General features: G+C 42.5%; 1 protein-coding gene across 1 annotated transcript in view; it reads right to left on the bottom strand.

The window, feature by feature from the left end:
- Positions 1–9,225, bottom strand: part of DNAAF8 (dynein axonemal assembly factor 8) — a 59,473-nt gene extending 50,248 nt beyond the window's left edge. The window contains exons 1-3 of the mRNA XM_054993662.1: positions 9,097–9,225; positions 4,265–4,378; positions 1,879–2,403 (exon numbers count right to left, since the gene is read on the bottom strand). Coding sequence (XP_054849637.1) covers positions 1,879–2,403; positions 4,265–4,378; positions 9,097–9,225 — 768 coding nt within the window. The remainder of the gene's footprint in view (positions 1–1,878; positions 2,404–4,264; positions 4,379–9,096) is intronic.
- Between the last annotated feature and the right edge of the window lie 10,970 nt (positions 9,226–20,195).

Raw genomic sequence — 20,195 nt, 5'->3', positions numbered from 1 at the left:
TTTATCAAGTTGCAAACAATACAAAGATGGAAGTTTGTCAGCAAGCCTTTAACTGCTGTCTGAGTTGAATTAACAAGAGTTCAATTCCCCCCCTGAAATGTCCAAGTGTGGAATTGTGCATCTATTGCAAAATAAAGTTCTCAACTTACCAGGAAAAAAAAATAGATGAACCAGGAAGTTCTTGGTTCAAATTTAGCCTCTAGCTGGGGACTCACAAGAGATCTATCACATGGAAGAGAGTGAGGTGGTAGAAGGGGCCGTATCCCTGCATGAGGTGGACGGCGGTTTGCAATGCTCTCCTGCACGAAAAACTTCTTGCAAGTAGAAAACTGAGAACGCCTCCAGATGGTCTGGCTGGATCATACCTAATGTCTATATATACACAACGTCGGGCTGTGTGCATGCTGTGATTTTGCTTGAGCACAGCAAACCTGTGTGATGCAATAGAAATCAGCTTCCCAAGAATCTTGGCTTTCATTATAAAACAGCAAACTTCAAGCCCTTATGAATGCAAGGATAGGCTTAAGAACGTGCGATCGCATTCGCCAGAAAGATGGTTATGAACGGCACTGATCAAAGGAATGCTGCTTTCTTCTTCCATGACTCACAGAAAGAGAATCAAATATTCAGAACATTTTTTAAAAATAGAGTAAATCAAACTAGCTCCTAAGTCCCAGTGTGAAATGAAAAGCCAAGGGCTGGACTAAAGAAATGAGAGACCTGGGTTCAAAAACTCCACTCAGCATGAAGTTTGCCACGTAACCAGGGCCATTCACTCTCTCTTAGAGCCAAGCTACAAGTGACGAATTATACTTGCCTGGCAAGTGAACACGCATGTGTATTCCTCCCTGTTCACTTGCCCTCCACTTGCGCTCCACTTGATCACTGCAAACATCTTCTCCACAGTTTGACACTGAGAGATCTCTGTCTTTCAGTGCTACACCTCTGAAGATGGCAGTCACAGCTGCTGGCAAAACGTCAGGAACTACAATGCCAAGACCATGGCGCTACAGCCCAGAAAATCCTCTACAACCATCGTTCTCCGGCCATGACAGCCTTCGACAATATATCAAGTGTAATTCGTCACTTGTAGCTTGGCTCTCACTGTCAACCTAACCAACTTCACAGGGATTTTGTGAACACACAATGGGTAAAGGGAGCACAATGTATGCTGCCTAGATCTCTTTGAAGGAAGAATGAGATAGAAACGTGTAGATAAAGAGTCCAATCCTGTGCAGCATTACTCTGGTCTAAGCACACTGATCTGAATGTGCCTCCATTGCAGTGACACTGGACACGGTTGCTCTGTAACTTCCTTAATTTGCACAGGTAAGCTTTTCCAGGCCAGAATTTGTGTTCAAAAAACACCAAGGTAATTCAGACTACTTAGAGTCACATATAAGAACTATCGAACGCACTGGCTCTGAAGCAATGCTGTTCAGTGCTGTGATTTTCCAAAATAAAAATATAGTAGGTGTTTGCAACTGACCCATATTGCACCACGTGGCTAGGGACAGCCAATCAAAGAGCTGAAAGTGGCATGACAGGGCCTGCCCGACCACTGATGGTCAATCAGGTTTCGAAAGCATGGCAGAAACTTGGAAGACTTAAGAAACGGAGACATGATTGGGAATGAGTGTGCACACCTAGCACCAACATGTCTGCCATACTATTTGGAACACAGTTAAACGTGCTGGTTGCTTCCAGCCTTTCTCAGCTTGTAAGAAAGGAATTCATCATGACATGGTCAGCTCACATTAGACCTGCATCTTCCATTGAAGATGACCAATTTCCTGCCTATAAACAATCACTGACTACAAAAGAAAAACAAACCAAGCTGCTCAGCTGAAAAAAAGGGAACAATATGACCACACGTACCTCCAAGGCAAATAATCCCAGCTCTTGCGGGTGCTCTGCTGAAACAGCCCCTCGCTCACTTTCCCCTTCGGCCAGCCTTTCTAAGTTGTTGTTATTGTTTTTCGGCTGTGGGCCGCCCAATGTCACCTTGGAGAGTACTTTTGTTTCTATTAATTTCCTACGTTCCTTTTCACGATTAATTTCACTTTGTTTTTCTTTTTCATTAAGAAAAGGTGATTGTTCTGCCGATGGCAAATCATCAGGTGTCAAAGCCCGGGTCTTCTCACATTTCTGGGGCACTGGATCCTCCTCTCCAAAGATTCCCGAGATGCCCTCCTCAGGTTCATGCTCATGTAGAGTGAACTCTGACGGAGCTGCGCCTTGTTGGTTTGATGGTTCTTTTATGGCAAGGTCACAGCGACCTCTGTGTAGGGGGACATGCGCCCTTGATCCAGACTGAGGGACACTCTTTTCTTCGTGAAAAGATGAGCTATCCACTTCTTCATTCCAGAGCTCTTGTGGACGTCTCATGAATGTAAACCTATTCTGTATGTATGGAAAAAGACACAAATCACAGTTCTGCAAAGAAAAGAACAAGTATTCCAAACCAGAAAAGCTTGTGATTTCAAATATCAAATAACTGCACGTTAGGTCTTATTGTCAAAACCAGCAGACAGCCTGCTTTTGAATGGGAGGAAAGGGTCCAGGTGATATAGGAAGGTATTGTACATTGTGCACTCTTAAGAGTGGAGGTCAGGCTTTGCTTTACCGTTCTGTCTCTAAGTGCACCTTTTCGCTTTTCCCCACAGAGCAAATGGCTGTTGTTCATATATGGGGGGAAAAAGGCTTGCAATCAGGAACATCATGGTGACTGGAGCCAAACACACACATACACAAATGCACACATGGGTAGCCCCAGGATCCTTGTCATTTTGGGGCCTCCACTTTGGTTGTAGCATGGGTTGAGGGCTAGAAAATGGAGCCTGCGCCCTGCTGAAGTTAAGCTAACAGCAGAGACTTGTTGAGCAGCTGCAGCAGCCATACCAAAAACAAGGTGGTATGTCATTCAGCAGCAATGGAAGGCCATTCTCCCCAAGGACTTGGGAGCATCAACCCTGAATAACTGGGCCCTAAGGAACAACCCAGGTCTCCAAGACAATGAGCAATGGACTGACCCCAACTAGTTCCTCCTCTTATCTTAGTGACTGCACAGGAAGATTTCTGCCCGCTCCTTAATCTTGTTATTCGCCCAGCCTTAGGTCTGTGTTTCTCCAAACCTCCCCCAGGGAACATTTTGAACTTTTGTGCAAACCAGGAAAACTTCCCTTTTCAGTGTCAGCCTCCTCCCCACTTTAGACTGGGTGATTCTCCACTATTAGGTTTGCTGATAGCCTTAATGCAGGGGAGGATCTCACAGGAGCTCAGGTTTATCACAGTCCCCTCATCCTCCCAGAGGCAGCCATCGGCCACTTCCAGTCCTTTGTTCACTTACCATTGCCTCACCTTGTGACCAGCACATTTCCAGTTCATGAACACCTGTACTATAAATATAGCCCCCACATCCCCAGTACTTGGCAGCTGTTTTTCCAGCTACTGTCCCTACGTGGCACAAGTTCCTTGGAGACACGAGCTGGTCGGTCTCCGTCTCTACACCCCACTCTTCTGCTCTTCACATCAGGACTCTCCGGGATTTCCACATTCTACAGGACAGGTCATATCCTCCCCCCTCTTTTGTTGTTCTCACAGGCAGGTAGTTGTTAGGAAAAGGGTTTTGGTTTGCTGCTTTGCAGTCTCTTTCTTTCTCCTCTCATTTCTTGTATATCTATAAAACCTTGTATATCTAAAAAAAGGTTCTATAAAACCTTGCCATTTTAAGAGTGCTTGTTCCTCCCAGTATAACTGGTTAAAGATCTCAAAATATTGTTTTAAATACCCTGCAATGCACATGCGTGTTCTGGGCCAGCAAGGAGACGCCTTTGCTTGTTACAGGACCTCCATGTGTATAGCAATTCGGGTAACACAGGGGAGCCAAGAAAAATAAAGGTTTGCAGTGGAGCCAAAGGCCATAAATTTCAAAGAGATGTCTTGGATGTGGCATTTCCTCTATGACTGATGGATGCTGCCATGAAGTGAATGCACAGTGAAGCCACAGCGGTGGCTGGAATTACTGCTGAACTCTTGTGAGAATTTGGGAGCAGCAAGAGGGGCTGGGGGCTTGCTGCATCACCTTAAAAAATGGCCAGGGAGGGGACCAGTCAGAAATCTCCAGGCTTTCGAAAGACGCGCAAATCCAAGATGGTTAGGAAAGGATCTGTCAAGAGAAATGGGCTGCCTACAAACTGCTCGGGCTCTCAAGCTGAGGCCATCGGGGGTACTGGGCCAGGACAGCAGGAGGAGAATCGAAGACCTGTAAGTCGGATATGTCCGGAGAAACGTCTTCCAGTTCCTCAGACAAGTCAGGAATCAGGTTGGATTGATCTCGCTGGAAGATGAAAAGGTCCCCGTCTTCATCACCATCAGACTGTCAAACAGCATAAAGAAACAGAGTGAGACCCATTCAGTGACAAAGCCAACGGAAAAGGGAGTTGGACCTGGCAATTGTCCACCCCCTATTTGCTGGCCATCTTACTAGTCAGGATATAGTTATGAACAGGGCTTTTTTTCTGGGAAAAGAGGTGGTGGAACTCAGTGGTGGAACTCAAGACCGCACAATGACATCACTTTGGGTTAGCTGGAACAGGTTAAAGTTTAAATTGCCCTCGGCAAAAATAGTCACATGGCTGGTGGCCCTGCCCCCTGATCTCCAGACAGAGGGGAGTTTAGATTGCCCTCCGCGCCGCCCCCTAAACTCCCCTCTGCCTGGAGATCAGGGGGCGGGGCCACCAGCCATGTGACCATTTTCAAGAGGTGCCAGAACTCCGTTCCACTGCATTCCAGCTGAAAAAAAGCCCTGGTTATGAACCTCAAGATATTTTGCAGTCATTTTAGCAATTGTGCCCATGCATCACTGCTATGGCCTCTAACCTCATGCAAGAGCTACGGAATAAGCCTGCTTCCCTCTTTTCTGTCTCTGCACTCTTAAAAATGGGGCAGCAAACCACACACACCCTATATGGCCCTGTGGAGAAGCTGACCCAGAAGTGGCCTCTGTCAACCTGGACATGACCTCCCTCTGTAAACACCAAAGTGCTGCTGGGTCATGCAGAAAAATGTGGCTGGGACTATTCTCTGACACAGGCAACTATAAAAAAAACCCAGGACAATCCCAGAAGGGAAGGCTGTAGGGCAGAACAGCCTTACTTGAAAGTACAGAGCATCCCAAAGGGCTTTCCTAGCCCCAAAAGACCACGCACTAGACCATGCAATGGACAGGACTGGAGCCAAACTTGGATGTATCCAACCTCACTATGAATGGAATTGGAAGGATCTCTCTGTGCAAATCCTTGCAGAGATAATTCTGATAATGCCTATGATGAGGTAAGCTTCTCAAACCGGAGACCCAGGGATACAGGACTTAATGGCCCAGCAAGCTCATCCCAAAGGCTAGGGCTGTACCATCTGAGCTCCCTTCCCCAGCAGTTGAGGGCTACTGGCTTTCTCAATTCTCCCAAGATTTTGCAGAGTCTGGTCGCTTTAGTTGCCAACAGTTTTAGCCAGGGCTTTTTTTCAGCAGGAACACGGTGGAACGGAGTTCTGGCACCTCATGGAAATGGTCACATGGCCGGTGGCCCCGCCCCCTGATCTCCAGACAGAGGGGAATTTAGACTGCCCTCCGCGCACCAGCGCGGAGGGCAATCTAAACTCCCCTCTGTCTGGAGATCAGGGGGCGGGGGCCACCAGCTATGTGACCATTTTCACCAAGGGCGATTTAAACTTTAAAAAACTCCCCCTTGTTCCAGCTGACCCAAAGTGACATCATTGTGCGGTCCTGAGTTCCACCACCTCTTTCCCAGAAAAAAAGCCCTGGTTTTAGCAGAAATAGGGGCTAAACTGTCGTGAGAAGGCATCTTTGTGAGAATCTGGGGACTGGCACACACAGCTTTTGGAAGGCAGGGCAAATGAGGAGGTAAGGATGATTATAAATTCTGGCTCTCGGGCAGAAGCAAAAGCCAGGTAGACAACAGGTGTGCAGGGAGCACCTCCACAAAATCTGCTGCCTCAAGTATCCACATTATACCCACCCCTGAGCTCCATTCATTTACATGGAACAAAGGAATGTCTGCATCTATGGTACATAAACTGTAAATCAATTTTAAAAATTCAAGGCAACTGAACAATATTACTTCTTAAGATTGATGTGATAAACCCCATTGCAAGGCAACTGAACAGTGCGGCTTCATACGATTAACGTGTTAAAACCTCATTAATTCAAAAACAACAATCTCTGGCCGCAGGCAAGAAAACCTTTTCAGGTCTTAGATGCTATTATTATTGCCACGAAACTCCCTGGAATCTTAGATAGCTGAACAGAAGCTTGGTTTCAGACATAACTCAAAACTGTAGTTCAATTTAGCTATATGTAGTTTGAAAAACCAGGATTTGGCTTGCAGAGGGTCATTCGATCCTGCTTTGCCTCCATGAATGCTGGTTTGGTCACTTTCCCTCATCTCCCTTGCAGAGGCCGGGCTGGTATTCCAACTTAAATGACAGCAAGAGCAGCCCCAGGAAACAGACCGGAATGAAGCCGGGATGTCCAGGCAGCACAAGAAACAGAGGGTGGAGAGCCAGAATGGTTAGTATCCAACTAGATCTGGGATACCCAGGAGCTCAGTGGCCTCTGGCCGGTTGCTCTCTCATTCCCAAGTGTTGTTGAAATGAGGGGAGAATTACTTATGCTTCTCTGAAAGGATCTCAGAGGAAAATAAAGGATTTATTTTCTTCATTTATAGCCCAAGTTTAGACTCAAGGCAGATTACGAAATATAGAAATCAGTTCAAACAAACAGGAAAACCTCCAATAAACACTGCAGTAGGACTAGGATTACAGGACTGGAAAAGAAAGCAAACAAAAACTGCTTAAGGCAGGGATGGGCAAATTGCAGCCCGCGGGCCACATGTGGCCCGCTACAGAGTTTTTCGTGGCCCGCCAAGACAGTAGAAAAGTGTGATAGGGTACATTTGTCTCATTAAACTGGTTCTAAAATTAAATGTGCTTGCCACTATAGATGATATGAAATTAGCACAATAAATAAATTGAATAAAACTACCACTATTTTATTTAATTTATATTTATTGATTTTTATGATACAATTTATACCTTTTCTGAAATGCAAAGTTAACTAATGAATGCAATCATTTTAAAAGGTGCGGCCCTCCGCTAACCTCCGCTCCCACAAAGTGGCCCCCGAGCCAAAACAATTGCCCACCCCTGGCCTAAGGCATGGCATACCGTAATGAATAGAGGGGGAAAGGGTAGGCAAAGAACATGTTAGCCAGCTACTGGTGTTCCACTGATGCCTCTCCAAAAACACAAACTCTTAAATTAAACAGAACATCATTCGAATGAATGGATGAATTTATTTGCAGTCAGAGACTATAACAATGACAATACGTCCTTATGAATCAATAAAATGATTAAATCCAGCATAAAAATGTAAAGAACATAAAAAAATACATTTCGCATTTAAAATCTTATCTTAAAATGTATATAGTTCTCTGGGAACCGCAGGAATTCTAATATTTAAAACACTGACATTAAAATAGAACATCATTCTAATGATCATCTCAGACCTCAGAGAGCGACTCTGAGAACTGTCTGGATAGTAAACTTTATAGTCTATTAAATAACTCACGATTTAATTTAATCACATAATAGCATGAAGGTTAATTTGACTTCTGAGAGCACAGAGACTGCCTCGAGACATCTTTTATTTTTGAGTCTTTTTAAAAAAATTAAAAATTGTATTTATTTGTGCAAAGCAAAAAAAGGAAGAAAGAAAACAAAAAAGCGATGCTGGCAACTCTATACATAAGCTTCTATAAAAGGTCTCTAAATATCTAAAAATAAGTCCATCCACAATTATCATCTATATGCAATATGTTCAAAGGCTAATAAATTTATAAAGTCCTCAATCCAAGGAGTTACGGGAAGTGGGCTGTAGTATTAATTTTATAAATATATTTATATATACTACAATACCGTGGTATTAATTTTATGAATATATTTATAAAATATATGGAAAGGGATTACACACAAAAAATATAAATAAAAATATAAATATCTTTTTTCTGCCACTGCTGATTGACTATTGAGAATGCAGGCGCTTGAAAAAGTAACCCAAGAGAGTGTTCTCAATAAGCAAACAGTGCAATCCTAAGTAGACATGGGCACGAACGAAAAAAAACACATGAACAAGCTGTTCGCTGTTTGTTGCCATCCACGAACAACGAACAGCAACGAACATGACCCTGTTCACAAACATGTTCGTTGTTCGTGGCCCCTTAAAGATCCCTTTAAACTATCAGCTGGCAGGTGGCAGGGGGAATCCCCCCCTGCCACCTGCCAGCTGATAGTTTAAAGGGCCCTTTCCTGCCACGTGCAAGGGGAAGGGCCCTTTAAACACCACACAAACTGACCTTTCCAATGTCCAATACCCACCAAATTTGCAGGGGACATAGTCCTCACTGTCCTCCAACGACCCCCCAAGTTTCAGATACCCCGGGAAAGGCATGATCCATGGGTCCTTCCCTTTCTTGTCATTTTCTCTTCACAGTGGCAAAAATGGGACTCTCTGCTGGAAGTACTTTGAAGGGTTAAAACCAGAAGGAAAGCCAGAAGGAGTTCAGACAGAGTTCAGTCCCTGCCATTGCCATGGGAATTAATTGAAAGGCTCCAGACTGTCTGGATTGATGAAGGCTGACAAAGGCAATGAATGAGGCTTGCAACGACCAATTGTTCGTTTAGAATGGAGCCACACGAATGGCTTGTTCGCGAACAGACGAACGGGCTGTTCATGGGGTTTTTCCGTTCGTAATGCTGTTCATGCCCATGTCTTATCCTAAATCAAGACCGTTATCTTGGGAATATGCTGCATTGAACAGACTCAAGTAGGACTCTGAGTAGACCAGCTTAAGCTTGCTCTCAGAGATGTTTCTGGTTGTAGGAATTAACCTCATGCCCTCCTTAATTCTGGCTGTTCACTGGCAAACTGTGAGTCAAAACCCACCCTCCTAGAAACACAGCAAAGGCCAAAGGCTGCGTGGGCAGTTCTTTTGAGAATGAAACAACAGTGCTGCTTACCACTGAGATATCAGAGTCCATCGACGGAATCTGATCTTTCACAGCAGACAGGAACCTTCCCCATTGGAAAGGAGCTATTGGAGGGTCCGGTGGGCCGAATTTTTCCTCACTTTGATTTTCGGATGCCATTTGAAGTCCTTCACAAACAACTTCTGCCAAGGCAGAGCTTCAGAGGACAGCACTGAAGAAAAAAGAAAGGAAGATAAGAGCCAGGGGAGGGCTGTTTCCATAGCATGTTGGTCTTGCACTGGTATGAGTCCTGGGCTGAAATCCCTACTTAACCGTGAATCAAAGGTGGTGACATAGGACTAGTCACAATCTCTGGCCTGAGCCAATCCTCATATAATAGGAAGGAGAACAGAATTTTACTACAATCATGGCAATGAGCTTATTGGTAAAAGAATAGACTATTATAGGAATACGGTAGTTTGTTTGTTTGTTTTGAAAAAAATTTTATTGGGTTAGAATCAAATATTTAAACATTACAATCAATCAATTTTCCCATTTCCCAATTTCTAACCCCCTCCCTTTCCCCCCCTTTTTTGTTGACTTCCAACAGTTTTCCAACCCTTTGTCCCTTTTCCCTTACTCTTTATATATACCTCTATCTTACAAATGTATATTCTCCCTTTATTCTAAGCAATACTTCTTAAACTATTTTTAATACTCTGTACCCTAACTATGAGTCCCTTTTTCCATAATGGATAAACAATTTATCCCATAATTCCATTTTCAAATATTTCTGTATAACGTAAACTATATAAGCCATACATTCATATAAATCAACCAGCTTAACTTATACTCTGTATATTATTCATTCTATCTTCTTCTTTCTGTTTTAGTTATATTTGTTTACATTAATATTTCTATTCCCTTCAATCATACATCTATATATAATATCGATCAATTTGACTCATATATACCTTCAGATAAACATATTCAGTTTGGTACATTGTACAAAATCAGAAAGAAAATATTATTGGTTAGTCAATCCTTATAATTAACCCTTATGATTAATTATTTTCTATCAATATTCTATTTATTATTCTATATATATCAATCTAATAACATAGCTGCTTAGAGATTCACTTTTACCTCCTCTCCCCCCCGGTAAAGTCACCCCCCTCTGCAATGTATTATACTTCAATAGTTCTCAAACTGCCACAGTTCTCCTCCCACCTCCCATTTCTTCTCCAAATATTGTTTCAGCTTCTCCCAGTCTGTGTTAAACTGTCCTGGGTCCAGATTTCTCAGTTTTCTTGTCATTTTGTCCATTTCTGCCATATACAGCAATTTGTAAATCCAATCTTCAATAGTTGGCACTTCTTGTACTTTCCATTTTTGCGCATACAAAAGTCTAGCTGCTGCCGTCATGTAAAATATCAACGTCCTATGATGGGCTGGAATTCCCTCCATTCCCAAGTTTAGTAGCAGGAGTTCTGGGTTCTTATTTACTTGAAATTGTAAAATCTCACTCATTTCTCTTATTATTTCCCCCCAGTACTGCCTAGCTACCTCACACGTCCACCACATATGGTAGAGGGAGCCCTCATGCTTCCTGCATTTCCAGCATTTATTAGAGGTGTTCACATTCCCTAGCGCAATCTTCTTTGGTGTCATGTACCAACGATAAATCATTTTGTAAATGTTCTCTTTAATGCTGGTACATATCGTTGTCTTCATTGTAGTCTTCCACAAGTATTCCCATGCCTCCATTGTTATTTCTTTGTTGAAGTTTATGGCCCATTTCACCATTTGTACTTTAACTATTTCATCCTCAGTATACCATTTCAACAGTACTTGGTATACCTTGGATATTCTTTTCTTGTCCTCTTTAAGAAGGGTCTGCTCTAGTTCCGAATTCTCTGTTCGTATACCTCCCTTTACAGAGTCCGAATTATATAAATCTCTTATCTGTCTATACTGGAACCAATCGTAATAAGGTAATAGTTCCTCCTGAGTCTTTATTCTGAGTTTAGATGCTTCAGTTCTAGTTATTTCTTTGTAAGTTAAGCATTGTTGCTCATTATCAACAGCTCTCGGATCTATCACCTCATATGGAACTACCCACAAAGGGGTTCCTTCTTGTAAATAAATTCTATACTTCTTCCAGATTATATATAAACTTCTCCGTATATAGTGATGCAGGAACATCGAGTTCGCCTTTACTTTATCGTGCCATAGGTATGCGTGCCATCCAAATATTTTTTTATGTCCCTCTAGGGCTAGTAGTTTCTTGTTCTTTAACGTCATCCACTCTTTCAACCACACAAAGCAAATTGCGTCATGGTAAAGTCTTAGATTGGGCAGTTGCATTCCGCCTCTTTCTTTTGCATCTTGTAAAACTTTCATTTTCACTCGAGGCTTCTTGCCTGCCCATACAAAGTCTGATATTTTCCTCTGCCATTTTTCAAATTGCTTAGAGTCGCTGATGATTGGTATTGTCTGTAGCAAAAACATTACTCTTGGTAACACATTCATCTTAACTGCTGCAATCCTTCCCAACCATGACAAATTTAGTCTGTTCCATTTAATCAAATCTCTCTCTATCTGAGTCCATAATTTTTCATAGTTGTTTTTAAATAAGTCTATATTCTTAGCAGTCAGTTCGATTCCCAAATATTTCACCTTACTTGTTACTTCACAATCCGTTATTTCCGTTAACAATTGTTGTTTCTGCTTAGTCATGTTTTTACATAATATCTTTGACTTCTTTTTATTAATATAAAAACCTGCCAAGTCTCCAAACTCCTTAATCTTATCTATCACTTTTGGCATGTTCTCCAATGGGTCCTCTACAATTAACATTATGTCATCCACAAATGCTCTGACCTTGTATGAATAGTCCTTTATTTTTATTCCTCGAATTTCTTCATCTTGTCGTATTTGTATCATCAAGATCTCCAATACCAAAATGAACAGCAGTGGAGACAACGGGCAACCTTGTCTTGTTCCTTTACTTATAATCAATTTCTTAGTCGCTTCATCATTCACCACAATTGCTGCAGTCTGGTCTCTGTAAATTTCCTTAATTGCTCTAATGAATCTTTCTCCCAATTGTAGCTTTTCCATAGTGGCAAACATAAAGTCCCAGTTTAAATTGTCAAACGCCTTTTCAGCATTAACAAAGAAGAAACCAACCTCTTTATCACAACGCTTATCATAATATTCAATAGCATTAATCACTGTCCTTAAATTGTCTCTGATTTGTCTGTCTGGCAAAAAGCCTGCTTGTTCCTCCTCAATGACTTCCGAAAGCCACCCCTTCAGTCTCTCCGCCAGTATCTTCGCAACGATTTTATAATCGTTGTTAAGTAACGATATGGGTCTATAATTTTTCACATTAGTCAAGTCTTGGCCCTCTTTGGGGATCAATGATATATTCGCTTCACTCCAGGTTTCCGGAATCCTTTGATCCCTAAAAACTCCATTGATCACCTCTTTTAGGAATGGTGTCAATTCATTGGCCATTGTCTTATAAAATTTAGCCGTAAGTCCATCTGGCCCTGGCGCCTTTCCTAGATTTGCAGATTGTATTGCCTTGCTTAGTTCCTCATCCGTTACTTCACTGTTCAATTTATTTCTCCAAGCTTCCGAAATTACTGGAAGTTTCATTTTCTCCAAATATGACGCTATTGACTCTTTATTTACCTCTTTCTTATTGTACAACTTAGCGTAAAATTTGTAAAAGGCTCTACTAATGGTAGTCTGTTCCAAATACGTTTTATTGTCTTCGCAAATTTTATTTATTGTTTTCTTTTCCTTTCTCTTCTTCAGTTGCCATGCCAAATACTTCCCAGGTTTATTTGCACCTTCAAACGCTTTCTGATTCAATCTTTTAAGGTTCCACTCCAATTCTTTATTATTCATTGCTGTTAACTGTTCTTGAAGTATTTTAATTTCCTGATATAATTTCTTTTTCCCTGGTCTCTTTTTTAACTGTATTTCTTTGGCTTTTATTTTCTCCTCGATCTCTTGTCTTTTCTCCTCTTTCTTTTTTCTTGCTCTACCATTTAAGTCCATTAGTATGCCCCTTATAACCCCCTTATAAGCGTCCCAAACTTTGTCAGTTGGTACTTCTTTATTTACGTTGTATTGTATGAAGAACTTTGTCTCTCTTCTCAACATCTCCATATTCTCTCCTTCCTGTAGCAAGTCCTCATTTATTCTTCATGCTTTCCTTTTTCTCCTTTTCCCTAATTTCCACATAATTGGGTTGTGATCTGAGCCTACCATCGGCATTATTTCTACCTCCTTAGTCCATAACGCTAAGTCTTTTGAGGCCCAGATCATATCAATTCTTGATAGTGTACAGTGCCTTGCAGAGTAAAAAGTAAATTGTCTACTTTTAGGATGTTCTCTTCTCCATACATCTTCTAGAGTCTCCTGTTGTATCAACTCAAAAAAGAGCTTTGGTAATAGTCCTCTTTTCTTTTGTGCCGTTGTTGTCTTTTTATCTAATTCCAAATTTGTCACTCCATTGAAGTCTCCAGCAAGAATTATCTGGTCATATGAAAGATCATCTAGTTGCTTCCTCAAATCCTCAAAGAAGCTTTCTTTTGCACCGTTAGGTGCGTAAACTCCGACTACCAACACTCTCTTTAAGTCCCAGGTACATTCCACTGCTATAAATCTGGCTTCCACATCTTTCATTACAAATTTTGGCTGTAGCTCCTCTTTTATGTACAACACCACTCCTCTTTTTTTCTTGTTGGAGGCCGCTACAAATTCCTTGCCCAATTTTCCCAATTTTAAATATTTTACATCCTGCTTTCGAATATGGGTCTCTTGCAAACAAACAATGTCACATTTTTGTTTTAATAGCCAGTGGAAAATATTTTTTCTCTTATTCGGTGAGTTTAGTCCATTTACATTCCAAGATAAAACTTTACACTCCATACTCATAATCTTGTTGGTAAGTCTTTTTCATTGTCCCTTATAAATCGCTCCATCTCTCGCTCAGATCTAATGCGCTTTTTGGCCCCTCCAAATTCAAAGGACACACCTTCTGGAAGCTCCCATCTGTACCTGATTTTCATGTCCTTCAACATCTGGATTAGCACTTTATATTTTTTCCGATCTAGTAACACTGATCTAGGTAATTCCTTCATTATGATAATTGTCTTGCCATCAATCTCCAATGGATCTTGAAACTGTTTAGTCACAATCTTCTCTTTCATATTTCGTGTCGTAAACTGCACAATCACATCTCTTGGTAATTTCCTCTGGGTTGCAATTCTTGAGTTTACGCGATATGCCACATCAAGGATAGCCACAACTTCCTCCTCCTCCTTCCCCAGGTATTCAGCTAACACCTCAGTCATCTGTTCTTGCGCTGTCTTTCCTTCCACTTCCGGCAAGCTGCGAAATCTCAGCTGCTTCTCCATGTGTCTACTTTCCGCAACCGCCATTCTTCCCCTCATCAGTCTCATCTCTGTTTGTTGCGTGTCTGCTAAATTCTCCATCGCGCCTTCTACTGCTTTAACTCTCTGCTGCGTTCCTTGTAATTCATTTTGTATTGTTTCCATACCTTTCTTCACCTCTGACAGCTCCGATTTTACTGTCTGTTTAACCTCTTTAATCAACTCCAATTTCGTGTCCTTAAGTTCTTTAATCACTTCTAAAAGTTTTTTGTCCAGGTTTTCTATTGCCGATTGCCACTCTTTTTTCGACATCGTGGGGCTTGCTTTGGCTCGCTCCCACGAGTCCGCTCTCTTCCTTAGCTCCGTGGCGTGAGATTTAATATCTTTTTATTTCAAATGTCCTGGTCTTCTTGCAGAAATTAAATTTTAAAGAGTCCAAAATGTCGGGCGTCTTTTCTCTATGGTTTCTCTATGATTTTGTAAACCAAGATGGCCTACTTCCTTTTCCGCTGAGGCCGCGACCCTTCCCCTTTCAAAGATGGCGATTCCCTTCTTCCTGCCCTCCAGCAAGGGCCGCTTCTCTCCAGCAACTCTATTGTTATTACGCACTTCCTGTCTCCCAACTTCCCACAGTAGGTCTCGCGATGGTATCTTTTTCTCACAGCTCCATAACCGCAAGTATTCAAAACAATAGTCCAATTCCTTTAATAACTTCTTTAAACTTAGTCTCTTTTCAAATACAACTCTTGCCGAGTCTTCCCCTCTTTATCATTAGCCCGTTGCAGTTTGAAAATCTACTTTTATCAATCTGTCCCGAGGAATACGGTAGTTTGATTTGCAGTTTGAACACTAATATTCCAGAACTAGAGGATGGCTGCCACAATAATATACTAGCTTCTCTGTCTCAATTGACTGCTAACATGGTTAAGATCAGGGCTTTTTTTCAATGGGAATGTGGTGGAATGGAGTTCTGGCACCTCTTAAAAATGGTCACATGGCCGGTGTCCCCGCCAAGCGGCGCGTAGGATAATCTCAACTCCCCTCTGTCTGGAGATCAGGGGGCGGGGCCACCGGCCATGTGACCATTTTCACTGAGGGCAATTTAAACTTTCAAAAACTCCCCCCTTGTTCCAGCTGACCCAAAGTGACGTCATTGTTCGGTCTTAAGTTCCACCACTGAGTTCCACCACCTCTTTTCCCAGAAAAAAAGCCCTGGTTAAGATGTATACCTGGTACAAAATCCTAAAATGTCTTTTCTGGGAATAAGCCCAATTAAATAAAATTGGACTTCCTTCTGAATAGATCTACTTAGACTTGCTCCCTCAGACATTAAAAAAAAACCCTCAGGGTTAAAGGCAGCACACAATGCTTCAGCCTAACCAAAGAAGACCACATTGGCATGTAGAAAATCCAGGTTCAGATCCTCACCTGGCCATGGACTTTTGCTGGCTTAACTTGGGCCATTCACACCCTCTCAGCTTAATCTACCTCACGGGATTGTTTTGAGGAGGAAAGGAAAATGATGCAAGCTGTTTTGGATCCCCATTGGGAAGAAAAATACAATATTAATATTAATATATTTTGCTACTACAGACTAACATGGCTAACCCCTGAGTATTAATAAATAGATACATTTAAACAGGGCTTTTTTCTGGGGAAAGAGGTGGGGGAACTCTCACCCGGTGCAACTCCCGGCAGGAGGTGGCGCCTCTGTCATTACATGCGCACGCGCAAAGTGCAAGTGTGTTTCTGGGACCATGTGATGATGTCACTTCCAGGAAGTGACGTCATTGTGCACAGTGCAGCCGCCTCCCAAGAGAAAGAAAGAGGAAGGGAAAGAAAGGAAGGAAGACAGACAGATATGGAAAGACGGAAAGAGAAAGGGAGGGAGGAAGGAAGGAAGGGAAAGGAAGGAAGGGAAAGAGAAAAAGAAAGAAAGAAAGAAAAAGAAAGAAAGAAAGAAAGAAAGAAAGAAAGAAAGAAAGAAAGAAAGAAAGAAAGAAAGAAAGAAAGAAAGAAAGAAAGAAAGAAAGAAAGAAAGGAAGGAAGGAAGGAAGGAAGGAAGGAAGGAAGGAAGGAAGGAAGGAAGAAATCAAGGAAGAAATCAAGGAAGAAATCAAGGAAGAAATCAAGGAAGAAATCAAGGAAGGAAGGATCAGAAAGCGGAGCCACACAATCTTAAAGCACATGTCCTCTGAAGCAAATGCACTCCCTGCCCCTCTGCCCCAGCTGTCCTGCAAGTACTTACACGTGAGCCAGTCCTCTGTGCAACGAATGGGGCTTCCACCCGTGCAAACACACCCGACGCAAGCTGTGCTTCATGCCACGAGCGGCTCTCGCCAGGTGTGTACTGACCTACCTGGGAGTAAGCCAGCAAGCAGGAAGTCCAGGGCCACTTCTGCCTCGCTGCTTCCTTGCTCCTTCCTTTCTCCTTCCCCAAGTGCCCTTTCCAGGCACTTCAGGGCCAAGGCGGCATTGCTGCGAGTGTGGGGCTGGCCAAGGGTGGTGCCCGCAGAGGAGCACCAGGCATGGTGAGGGAAGGTGGGCTGTCCTCGGTCCTGGACCCGCCCATTCCTTGCTCCATCCTTGGGAAAGGAAGGGGGGACGCGCTGGATGCATCGATCAGGAGAACCACCGGCCTGCCCACCTGCCTGCTCATCAAGTGATTCCAGTCCCCAGCACTGGCTCTACCTTTAAAGGAGCCCAGGGGAGTGAGTGAGCGTGCAAGCCTCCAGGAGCCACCAAATATGGCTCAAAGAGCTGCACGCAGCTCACAAGCCGCCATTTGGCCACCCCTGCTCCAGAGGAACTGATCTCTGACTGGAGATTAGGGGGCAGGGCCAGCAGTCACGTGGCAAGAGGTGACGGAACACCATTCCGCTGCGTTCTGGCTGAAAAAAAGCCCTGCATTTAAGAGAGCACTCAAAGAATTTTTTTCTCAGCAGCTCAAACAGAATATAGGTATTAGTTTACAATTAAACTTTAAAAAAACCCTGAAGGTACCATAATTTTTTTGGCTTATAAAAAAGAAGCCCCCCCAAATGGAAAGATTTCTTTGATTATGTAGCTTGGTAAAGGTAAAGGTAGTCAGTCCCCTGTGCAAGCACTGAGTCATTGCGAACTCATGGGGGGGATGTTGCATCATGACATTTTCTTGGCAGATTTTTTGTTATGGGGGTGGTTTGCCATTGCCTTCCCCAGTCATCTACACTTTACCCCCAGGAAACTGGGTACTCATTTTACCAACCTCGAAGGGATGGAAGGCTGAGTCAACCTTGAGCCGGCTACTTGAACCCGGCTTCCGCCAGGATTGAACTCAGGTCATAAGCAGAGCTTGGGCTGCAGTACTGCAGCTTACCACTCTGCAATACGGGGCTCTTTTATCTAGCTTGAAGCTAAGAAAAATTCAGAGTAGTTAAAACGGAAATAAAGTAATTATAATACTGAGACCTTTAAAATGTTGAGAATAAAATATGAAGTATAAAATATGAAACAGATGACTGATTAAAGACTATTGATATGAAATTTTCCAACTATTGAAGATTGGATCTACAAATTGCTGTACATGGCCGAAATGGACAAGATGACAAGAAAACTGAGAAATCTGGACTCAGGGCAGTTTAACACAGATTGGGAGAAGCTGAAACAATATTTGGAGAAGAAATGGGAGGTGGGAGGAAAACTGTGGCAGTTTGAGAACTACTGAAGTATAATAAAATGTAGAGGGGGGTGACTTTACCGGGGGAGAAAGAGATAAATGTGAATTTATAAGCAGTTAGATTAACAGATTGATATATATATAGATATATATAGGTTAATAGATAGAACATTGATAGAAAATAATTAATGACAAGGTTTAAATATAAGGATTGAGTAACCAACAGTATTTTCTTTCTTTGATAAGATCTATATAATGCACCAAACTGAATATACAGAAGAGTCAAATTGATTGACTATGTGATGAGCTATATAGAATTACCATAAAAAGATAGAATGAGTAATATATAGAGAATAAGTCAAATTGTTTGATTTGAATGTAAGATTTTTATGGTTTATGATATATAGGTTTATGATATGTAGAAATATTTAAAAATGGTTTATCCAAGATGGAAACAAGGACTTACAGTTTGGGTACATAACAAGAAAAGTAGTTAAGGATGTACTGCTTAATATAATGGAGAATGTATATCTGTTTTAGATAGAGGAAATTAATAGAAGTAAGGGAAAAAGGACAAAGGGTGGGAAAGCTGTTGGAAGTCAACAAAAGGGGGGGAAAGGGAGGGGGTTAGAAATGAAAAATTTGGGAAAAACTGAATGTAAATGTAAAAATAACGGATTCTAACCCAATAAAAATTTTTTCAAAAAAAAAAAAAAAGATATGAAATTTTTAGGCATAAAATTTTCCCCGGGACCTGGCCACAGTAATCCATGCAACGGTCACCTCCAGGCTAGACTACTGCAACTCACTCTACGCTGGGCTGCCCTTGGGCCTGACCCAGAAGTTACAGCTGGTCCAGAATGCAGCAGCACGCGTCCTTACTGGAACGCCAATCCGAGCACACATTCATCCTGTGCTGTGCCAGCCGCACTGGCTCCCAGTGGAGTTCCGGATCCAGTTCAAGGTGTTAACCTTGGTGTTTAAAGCCCTTCATGGACTGGGACCTGCATACCTGCGGGACCGCCTCTTCCATTACATCCCCTGCAGGGTGTTGCACTCCGCAGACAAGCAACTCCTGGTGGTCCCCGGCCTGAAGGACATCTGTCTGGCCTCAACCAGGGCCAGGGCTTTTTCTGCCCTGGCCCCAGCCTGGTGGAACACTCTCCTGCTGGAGATCCGGGACCTGTTACAGTTTCGCAGGGCCTGTATAACAGATGTTCCGCCGGGCCTTTGGCTGAGTCCCAGCGAGTGTCCCCCTTCCATCTAAGACCACCACTTTTTCTGGGGCTGCCCTTGGCCATCTGCTATTCCCATATACGGACTCCCAATACTTGTTTAAATAGCCTGCTCCTGGACTATTTTAATGATTTTTAAAAAAATTATTGATTTTATGGTTTTGTGACTTTTAATGTATTTTTTAATGTTGTTAGCCGCCCATCTGTGGGGAGGGTGTGGTATAAATCAAATCAAATCAACCAATCAATAATAAATAATTAAGGAGAGGAAGAGGAGAAATAGTTGTGTTGCCACATATTTTGAATAAACTTTTCTGTTCATAGATCCAGAGGAGTTAGCTGTGTTAGTCTGTAGTTGCAAAATAGCAGAGTTAAGAAGCACCTTTAAGACTAACTAACTTTATTATAGCATAAGCTTTCGAGAAAAACAGCTCTCTTCGTCAGACGCATCTGACGAAGAGAGCTGTGGTTCCCGAAAGCTTATGCTACATTAAAGTTGGTTAGTTGTAAAGGTGCTACTGGACTCTTTACTTTTCTGTTGTAGTTCAAATTTAGTATTTTGCATTTTCTATAAGTTTCTATTGCTATTTGTATTTTTATTTTCAATTAATTTTTTTCTAAAAAGCTTTAGAGCACCAAATCTGCCCGCGGCTCCTGAGAAGACAGAAACCAAAAGGGGGAGAGAACGAAGTGTAGGGCGGTAACCATAGCAACGGGGCCTCCCTTCGTCGCGCGAAGACCCGCCTCTGGTGTTTCCATGACAACTGGACGCCAACGGCGCCAGCCAACCAACCGACCGCAACCGCCCCCCTCCCAAACTGTAGGAATAAAAAAGGCGGTCGA

The sequence above is a fragment of the Eublepharis macularius genome, chromosome 12 (genome assembly GCF_028583425.1).
Source record: "Eublepharis macularius isolate TG4126 chromosome 12, MPM_Emac_v1.0, whole genome shotgun sequence".
NCBI classification, from domain to species: domain Eukaryota; kingdom Metazoa; phylum Chordata; class Lepidosauria; order Squamata; family Eublepharidae; genus Eublepharis; species Eublepharis macularius.
Note: the sequence above shows the minus strand (reverse complement) of the source record. Positions and strands in the feature narration are given on the sequence as shown.